At 48.8% G+C, this 9814-nt stretch overlaps 1 protein-coding gene across 1 annotated transcript; it reads right to left on the bottom strand.

Moving 5' to 3' along the window:
* Nucleotides 1-6577: 6577 nt before the first annotated feature.
* Nucleotides 6578-9644, bottom strand: Fam43a (family with sequence similarity 43 member A). Its single transcript, XM_047565592.1, has one exon. It carries the CDS (start codon nt 8737-8739, stop codon nt 7444-7446), a length of 1296 nt encoding a protein of 431 aa, XP_047421548.1. The 5' UTR covers nt 8740-9644; the 3' UTR covers nt 6578-7443.
* Nucleotides 9645-9814: the final 170 nt, after the last annotated feature.

The following is a 9814-nucleotide window of genomic DNA, read 5'->3' as shown; positions in this document are numbered from 1 at the left end:
ATTTCACCAGTCATGGGAGGGAGGAGAACCCTGATCTTCACACACATACAACTGGCCCATGTCCAGCAAGGCAGTGGGGCTCCCTGCATTACTGTGGAGGAGATTCTGGAAGAGACTAAGGGGAATCAGATGTAATTCTTATGTTCATATAGGAATACACCATGGTGAATCTCATCATCATATACATCCATAAGAGTGGAATTCTAATTAGAATAAGTTATACTCCATGTATGTATAATATGTCAAAGTGCACTCTACTGTCATGTATGTCTAAAAGAACAAATAAAAAACAACAAACAAAAAAAGATAGGAGAGATTATTCAAGAGAAAGAGAGAGAAAGAAAGAGAGAGTAGGGGAAATTTTACACCTGAGTTCAGTTAGGTGTGGTGGCACATACCTGTAATCCCAACCACTCCAAAGCCTGAAGCAGGAGGATTGCAAGTTTGAGGACAAGCTGGGCATCTTAGCATGACCCTGTCTCAAAATAAAATAAAAAGGAACATTATATTGAGCGAAATAAGCCAAACTCAAAAGGTCAAGGGTCACATATTTTCTCCCATATATGGAAGCTAGAGAGGAAAAAGGACAAGAAAGGTGGATGGAGGGAGTGATATCATGAAAATTGAAGGGAAATCAGTAGAGTAGAGAAAAGGGACTAGGGGGAGGGAGGAGAAGAAGGAAATGCTAAATAGTGAAGATTGATATTGGCCAAATTATATTGTAAAATTGAATGCACGTATGACTATGTAGCAACAATTCCCAACATGGTGTACAACTATGATGCACCAATAAAAATATGGAAAGAAGAACTAAGCATAAAAATATAAAATAAAATTAAAAAGGTTGGGGAGGTAGCTCAGTAGTAGAGTGCTTGTCTACCACCTCCAAGGTCCTAAGTTTCATTCTCAATTCTGAAAATAATAATTTTTTTAAAACCTGAGTCCTAACATAGGTTCTTCTATAAGCTTCCTGTGGCAATGTGCCTAAACCCTTTCTCTTCTCTGGGTCTCAGTTTCCCTAGCTGTAAAATAAAGGAATTGGACCTGAGGCTCTGAGGTTCTATCTGGTTCCCAGGTTCTGAGAATGCACAGGTAGAAGAACTTTCAGTGAGCTAATGAGGAAACAGAGGAAGGGAGACTCGAGACCCAGAATTAAAAACAAAGTGGTCTATGGGAAGGAGCCAGGGTAGAGATGGGTCCTGGAGAGGGTCCTGTTGCAAGGTGCTGAGGAAGTGTTTCCAAGATTAGCAGCTCCTTCTTTGTCCAGACTTGCCTCAGGCAGGTTTTGGTCTCTGTTGTCAAGAGACCAAAACACACCACAGCCAGAAGCCCCATGGCCTTTGATCATACACTTGGACTCTGCCATGTTTTCTTGGACAGAAATTGGGCTACATCCAAACTAACATCCAAAGTACACAGGAAAAAGAGTACAGAACCTGGAGTCAGGAGACTCAAGTTCTTGCTGAGTGGTCCTAGGCAAATAATTTCACCTTTCTGGACCCTAACATGACCCCTAAGTTCAGCAATAGTCTCTATTTCAGAACACACCATGTCCTCCAAGTGAAAAAGTTACCTAACAGGGGTCTCCTGCTCTGGCTTGGCCAAGGGAATTATTTCCAAACCAGGTCTTTGTGAGGGTTCAGATATAAAAGGTCCTAGAGATAAGAATTGTTCCCAGAGCTCTGGAAAATTTCCAGCCCCTGGTCAGTTTCTTCTGTTCTGTCCCACTAGGGGATAGGGACAGACAAACACACTTGACTTCAATTTTCATTTTATTGAAAGCTTGCTATTGTCTAACCCAGTCCACCCATTATACCTATGGGAACCTGAGGTTGGAGAGAAGTGACTTAACTAGCTTACCTACTAAGAGAGTTCTGGACATTTTAGGGCCTAGACCCAAGTCCCTTTCCCTGGCAGACTTTGCATCATACCAAATTATTTGGATCATTGGCACAAATTGGCTGGGTTTAAGCAATAACCTCAGAGTTGGAATGAGCAGAAATAAAATTCTGAATCCACTCAAAGCCAATTCCAAATAAAATATGTGTCTCCAAACCAGGACCTTTTCCCCAGGTCAGAGAATTCCAAGGAAAGTGTTGGGAATTGAATCTACCTCATGTAGAGAAGTTGAATGAATCCCTATCATTCCTCCTCACCAGCTACACATCCTTAGGACCTTACTTCCTCCATTTGGTGATGCCCTTGATGTGTATCAGACCTGTTCTCCTAGCCTGGATGGGAATCACTTCTGAACTCCTTCTATAGCATTTTCTGAGTACCTACTAAGTGCCAGGTTCTGTGTTAAGTGGGTGAATCTGAGATGCCTAAGACACATTCCTGTCCTTGAAGAAGGTAGCCAAGCAGGAAGGTTACGGATGACTAATAATCATGATGCAATGGCAAGAGCTCCCCCACCCTTGACCTAGACCTGCTCTTCTAGGGCAGAGTCTGGCTAGACCAGATCTCAAGGGTGGAAGCAATAGGAGATCAAGTTCCTCTAGGGGCTACCACCCCACCCATCAGCAGGGTTCTCCCCCAAGAAGACGGAAACCTAACCTTTCTACCCCCAGCATCCTACATCTAGTATATACTCATTCATACATGGTGGGGGGAGTGGAGTGCTAACAGCATCATAAATACTTATCATCAAACGTCTACTGTATATAAATCCTAGGAATATGAAAGAATAGGGGAAAGAAAGAACAATTCAACAGCCAGTTCCTGATATCCCGAAGTTTAAGACTTGGTTATAAGTCCTAAAAACTAGAGGAATGTGGGGAAAAAAAATAGTTTAAGAGTTAGACCTCTGAGTCTTGGTCCTTCCTATATGACCTTGTGCAGGATACCACCCCTTTGCCAGTTCCTTCATGTCTAGGTGACCGGGCAGGTTCAAAGCATGCATTACAGAATTGGTGTTGGCTAATGTCAATGTGCATGGTTTGTTTTTTCCTTGAAAGTTTGGGCTTTCAGCAGGGCACAGTGGTGCACACCTGTAATCCCAGAGACTGGGAAGTCTGAAGCTAGAGGATCATGAGTTAGGGGTCAGCTTCTGTAACTTAGCAAGACCCTAAGCAACACAGCAAAACCCTGTCTTTAAATAAAATATTTAAAAGGGCTGGAGATGTAGCTCAGTGGTTAAGATCCCCTGGGTTCAATCCCCAAATCCTCAAAAAGAAAAAAAAAAAATTGGGCTTTCAGGTGATTTAATATCTGAGCAAGTTTTTTTTTGGAAAGGAGAAGAAATGACAGGAGAAGCAAGAGAGGAAAGATGTGTTAACAGGAGGAAATGGGATGGAAGAGAAAAGAGGAGGGAGAGAGAGACAGAAAGGAAGGCTATCAGAAGTTCATGGGGCTTAGAAAGAAGGACCTTTGCTGGTACTACTGAATGTTCCAAGAGAGAAAAAAGAACAAGTGCCAAACTCCAGAGCCACCTAGTCATTTAAATCACCAAAATGGTGGTGGTGAAAGCACTCAAACTGGGTCACTTCTGAGCTGGCAGTGGGGATTTGGTCCCAGGAACCCAGGATTCTGAACAGGGGTGAGCCAGCAGGAATTTTTAAAAAGGGCCCAACTAACAATAAAGCCAGATCCAGATGTGGCTGTGTGCAAAAACCTTCTGCACGCCTGGAGCCCTGAGTAGTTTCCCATGTGTCTGACACAGCCCCTGGCCTCAGCTCCTGGCCCCAGCAGTCCCCGCACTTTTCTTGCTCTGTCATGCATCACTTACCAGCAGATGCTAGGGCTGCTGATGCATGCCACACAGAGGAAAGAGGTCTGCTTATTAAATTACTAAATCCTGTTAGAAAAGAGGGCAACTTGCTCCTAATAGAATTTTTATGTTCCTCATGATCCTCAATGACTCCAATGAGATGTTTAAATCTCCATTGTGAAGCCAGGGATAGATTCTCCAGCCAGTTCACATTCCTTTCACCAGCGGAACCCTCAAATGCAACTCTCCCCTGGGAAGGAATTTTGCTTTCTTAGTATAACAGAACCTTTCTAATTTGTTTAAAATCTTCTGTGCTGAGTGTGGAGCAGTGAGAGGCACGTCTTCTTTACAGAGCATGCGTGTGAATGGAGAGAAAGTTCTCTGAAATGATGACAGTCAAGAGGGTCTGCCCTCCACTCCTCCCTCCTTCCCCTCAACATACATAACAAATATCTGTGCTAAGAGGCTGACAAACGCCTGCTCCGTGGACTCACACTGCCACCTCGGCAACAGTCTCCTGTTGCTGGAACTCACTCCGTTGTTAACCACGAAGTCAATGCTGCATTGTTGGACACAAAGGATTAGTTAGACTGGGAAAGAATGTGCAAAGGGTCTTACTGCATTTAAAGTACCATCAGGTCATGTAAAGGAGAAACTCAGGAAGTAAGAGCTAAATTTGATGAGTCAACCAGACTTCAGGTGTTTTCTGGATTGTATATTTCATTGATTATTTAGCTTTGCTTTTGTCATACCACTCTTCTCCCTTGGAGTGCCATAAGCAAATTAGTTTTTAGGTAATTTTTATTTTTCTTTCTTTTAGTTTGAAGCATCTCTTTTTACTCTGGTACAGTCCTGGAAGACTGAGATGCAACAAGAGGTGAATCATATATCACCTTCGCATCTCTTCTAGAATTACATCTGTCAAGAGCCCCAGTGTGCAGTGGAGATAGAAACCAAAAAGCAGAGGGCAGAAGAGGAGAGAAGGAGAGCACCAGGGGTCAGGGAGGAAGAGAACTGGTTGATTTGTACACTGCTTTTCTTCCTCCTCCTCCTTGAATCCCCCCTTCCTATTTATAAATGATATCAGAGGAAAAATCAGACTTTAAAGACAGTTGACTTATATTTATTGATGGTGTTGATTTAAATGTAATTTATCTGAGCTTTTTGACCAATCACCATACCCCCATCCACCACAGATGAAAGTCAACCTCGGCATTCTCACCAGACACATAAATTGGATAAGAATGAGGGCAGACACCCTGCCCCACTCCTAAGTATCAGCCATACTATCTCCACTGTTTGATGTCTTCATTGGTTTTGATCAGCAGAGGAGCTTGGCAAAGTGTGGAAATAATCAGAAATGTGAGATCTAGTCCTACAGGATAATAATGGCCCACACAGCTAGCTGTTGATGTGGGTGTACAGGTAGGCTTGGATTTGACCTTCCTGATCTCTACCTGGGCATTGAGAAGTATCATCCAAGTTGGGCATGGTGGCATACACCTGCAATCCCAGTTAATCAGGAGACTGAGGCAGGAGATCACAAGTTGGAGTCCAGCCTCAGCAACTTAGCAAGATATTGTTTCAAAATAAAATTTAAAAAGTCAGGGATGTAGCTCAGTGGTAGAGCACCTCTGGGTTTAACCTCCAGTACCACAAATAAATAAATTAATTAAATAAATCACCATTCAACAATGTGTATCTGAGGTATTCAGGGAGAGGAATAGGGATTCTACCAAATCAAATATAAAAGAGTCAAAGGCCTGGCCATATCCCAAGCTCCTTAAGAAGACACTAAATATTTGTTAAAATATTTCCCTCCCATCTCCTTGTTGCTTTTCTTTTTCAAAGACAGTCTTATTCCTGAACCACTCCCACTAATTAGGGGAAAATAAATCTTTCACCCTCCCTTCCTCTCTGGTTTCTGTGAATTCCAGACTCCTTGGGATCTCTGGTTCTAACTGCTCAGAACACATTTATGACAAAAACAAAGTGAAACACCAGGGAAGGCCAGGGAGAGTGAGATCCACTTCTGCAACAGAGGAAAGGAGGCCCAAAAGGGCAAAGGGGTCGGGGGATTGCAGAAGGCACAGTCGTGGCAGCATCTTATTACAACTTCCAGCTGATCGGGTGTAGCCCAACTAGAGACATCTGTTGGGAGTTTACAACAGAAACAAACACACAGGAAAAAATGAAAACCCTACAACACACACACCCAGACCAAGCTCTCTAGCAGCCCCTCTGCCTTGCCCTCCACAGCATTCCCACTGGGCCAGGCTGGGTTGTAGAGGGGAAGGAAACAGGCTCTGCAAGCCGCCTACCCACCCCCAACCCACCTGCACATGACTCATTCACACATGATTGGAACTTACAAGTTTTCTCTCTACTTGATTTTCCTCCCAGGAAAAACAGAGAAGGGCCCACTCCTCAGAGAGCCCCATGGCGACTTCCTTTGGGTCTGAAGTTCATCTCTAAAACTCCTTGACTGTAAGGGAACAGATCATGCAGTGTCCTTATTCTTGATCATTAGGGTGACCCACAGGAGGTGGCAAAACCTCAGCAGACATGGAAGTCACTCCTCCACACATAACCTAGAAGGTCTGAAAGTGGAAAATGGAGCTCACCATGGTCTCTCCAAAAATTAGCTCAAAAAGATGAAGGAAGCTCATGCTCAAACAACCTAAATGAAGAATATGGAACACAATGGGCCCCAGACCAGCACAGAGAGTTGTGTGGTCCAGGAAGGTCCAAGACCATGCACAACTTGGATCTGAGCACCTCCTGTAGCAGTTCCATATGCTCACCTGTTCTGTTCTATTTTCCTCTTTATTCTATCCCCATGGCGTGCCAACAGAACCAGAGCAGTGCTACTCAAAAAATAACAAAATGTTTTATACACATTTCCATATATACAACTGAACAACATTTTACATGTTTCTTTTGCACAGCAAAAGATATATAAACATTCGGCTCTGAGAACACAGTTATGTACAAAAAAAATGTCAAAAATACTTCACAACAGTGCAAAAATATTTTACACAGCATCATGGAGTGAGATATTTCAGGCAGGAGGAAGGTGTATGTGTCTCTAAAGGAAAATTCCTTTTTTAGATATTAGATGTCTTTAACTGTAAACAAAATGCCGCTTTCTTTCATAACACCCCCCCCCCAACAGTTATTTGAGGAATTTGGCAGAATTTCAAGAGTCCGAGTCTGAGGTAAACAGCCCAAGCTCTCTCACCAAAAAGAACTGGGGGCAAAAGGGTGGCATGAAAACCTTAAACATTGTGAGAGCAATTTTTTGTTTTAATGACATGTCAATGACAGGGCAAGGCCGCTCCCAGTGAGGGGTCGGGGAGGAAGTTAACCCCTCCTCCTCAGGCCTCAGCTGCTTAGCAAACAGGAAACTGGCCGACAGGCACCTCACACTGCCCTGCTGGACTTCGCTGGACCTTCTCTCACCACCACCCCAGGAGGCTATCTCTCTGTCCTCCGTAGGGATTTCTTCCCTTTCACATTTCCACATCTCCACTCGCAACCCGCAACGCCAGCCGCCTCCAACAGAGCAAAAAGTGTTAGGGTGCAGGGTGGGGGTAAGGGCCATGGGGAACCCAGGATCAGGGCCCCGCGTGCCTGATTTCCCCTGGGTACAGGCGGGATAGGGAGATTGCTGGAACCACAGTTGGGGAGCCACTCTGGGGTGCCGGGGAAGCACCGAGGAGTCTGCTGGGAGCTCAACCCAAGTGGGGTTCGTCGGGACTGGCGCTGTCTGCTGGACCAGACTTGTCCCCGGCGGTGGCGGAGGTTGCGTCTGGGCCCCCGCCCTCGATGGAGCTCTCGCTGCCAGTGCTTTCACCCGACAGCAGGCGCGTGACCCTCAAGTCTGCCTGCAGGGTGCGCACGTCGTTGCCAAAACTGAGCTCTCCCAGGTCGCTAATAAGCTGCGAGAGCTGGGCCTTCACGTCGGAGGCGCTGCCCGACAGCGGAGGTGGAGTTCCCAACCCCGGACTCAGCGAGACCCCGCCGCTCCCCAGCATGTCCTCGCGCCCATTCTCCAAAGTGTCCAGCAAGTCCCCACATTCGAAGTGCATGGCCACCACCAGCGCCCTCTGCGCCTCGGTCTCCCCCTCTGCTGGATCCCCTTCCCCCACACGATTCTCCTCCTCCTCCTCCTGCTCCTCCTCCTCTTCCTCCAGGCAGCCATCGGGGTGCTCCTCTTCCTCTTCCTCCTGTAGCTCCTGCTCCTGCTGTTCGCCCAGCAGGTCCTCGGTGATGGAGCCGAGCTTGGGCGCGCTGCGGCTCCGCTCCACCGGAGGCTTGTAGCAGCAAGGTCCGTGCAGAAGCAGCTTGCGCAGTGGCACTAGCGGGATAGTGTGCGCACCCACCAGCTCCTGCTGCTGGTGACGCGCGTCGTCCCGCCGCTTGAGGCGTTTAAATTCCGCCAAAGCATTGGCCGACGTCTGGTAGAGCAGCAGGGCCATGGCCTGCGCCTTCTCTGGCTTAGACACCAGGACGGCGTGGCAGCGCAGCATTACCGCTTTGTGCTTTAGCTCGTGTCGGTACACCCAGGCGAAGACCTTGGGTAGCCGCGCGTCTGCCACGCAGTAGGTGACGCGGTGCAGCAGGTAGAGGTGGCCCGGGCGGCGCAGCGCGCGCTCTTCGGCGTGCACCATGCGGATACCTTGCGCGCTCACCGTCAGCTTCATCTTGGTACCCTGACGGCCCGCCTCGCTCTTACTCCAGATCTTGCCCACTGCTAGGTCGGTGCAGCCGTCGCCGCGTGCCTGAATGGTGGTGGCATTGCCCAAGTAGAGCACGGTGTATGTGGGGTCCTCGCTGGTAATGTGCAGCTTCTTGCGCTTGGAGCGGAACATGCTGCCCACCCGGCTGAGCGCGCCTTCGGGGCACGCTCTCGCTAGCGAGCTGAGCGCTGAGTAGTGCAGGCTCACAGCGTAGCCTTTGGGCTTGGACGCCTGCCGCGGCGGCGCCTCGGCCAGCAGCTCGAACTTGTGCTTCTTCCACGGCAGCATCTCCGGAAGGCACCCGGGCGCAGCTGGGCGGCGGCGGCCGAGCGCGGGGTATGAACCCAGCTGAGCCACCAGCCCCGGCCGGGCTTGGCCCGGGCAAGACCGAAAAATAAAACTGCTGGGAGCGGGCCAGTGGTAGGGAGAGGGGAGCAGGGAAGAACAGATAGTGCTTGGAAACCCCGCAAGGGGTGGGAAAGAATTGTTCAAGGAAAATATTCGGCTTTGAGATTGTAAGGGTGAGGGGGCCCACAGAATTATCCCAGCCTGGGCAAAGACGAGGGCAAAAAGTCTCAAGCAAGCAACACAATGAGAGAAAAGGGAAGGAGAGTGGAGCGGAAAATGTCAGAAAAAAAAGCTTGATGCGAGCATACAGATAAATAGGGGGAGCCGCGGCAAAAGAAACGGAGTGGTGCGAGAATATGCAGGAACTCCGGCGAATATGAACACGGCCCCCAGCCACACACACAAACCCCGGGCCTGGGGCCAGAAGCCGCAGAACTCTTCAGCAGTTTGCCCAGGGTCCAGTGCTCCCCACCCACTAGGGGTGCTGGAGCCGAGAGCCCCTCGGCCGGGCAGGTCCTGAAATCAGTAGCTGGTCCAAAGTGTGGTCAGATGATAGGTCCGGATGGCCGCGGCGGGCCCCGCGCAGCAGTCCCGCGGTGGCTCACTGCATCTTCGCTCCAGCTGGATGCCGGGGACTTGCGCTCCGCCAGCTCACTGTCCAGGCTGGCTCCACCACAACAGCGCTGGGCTCCGAGGTCGGGGCGCACGCATGGTCGGCTTCGGGGATCGCCGCTACCTCATTTCTTCTCTCCGGGGACGGTTCAACTCCACTCCCGGGCTCTCCTCGGTCGGCTGCCCGTCTTGCAGCGCGCCCTCTTTGGTACAGCTAGCGGTGGCAGGCTCGCCTCACATCATTGCCGTCAGGGAGGGAAGATCTCGGGTAAATATAGGCCGGCGCGAACCATTCGCCGCGCAGGGACAGGGGAGGAGCAGAGAAGAGGATCCGTTTGGAGCTGCGACGTCCGACGGTTTTCTGGTCTCTTAAAGGGACCAGGTTGCAGGCATTGGCCGAGGG

The sequence above is a fragment of the Sciurus carolinensis genome, chromosome 9, assembly GCF_902686445.1.
Source record: "Sciurus carolinensis chromosome 9, mSciCar1.2, whole genome shotgun sequence".
Lineage (NCBI taxonomy): Eukaryota > Metazoa > Chordata > Mammalia > Rodentia > Sciuridae > Sciurus > Sciurus carolinensis.
Note: the sequence above shows the minus strand (reverse complement) of the source record. Positions and strands in the feature narration are given on the sequence as shown.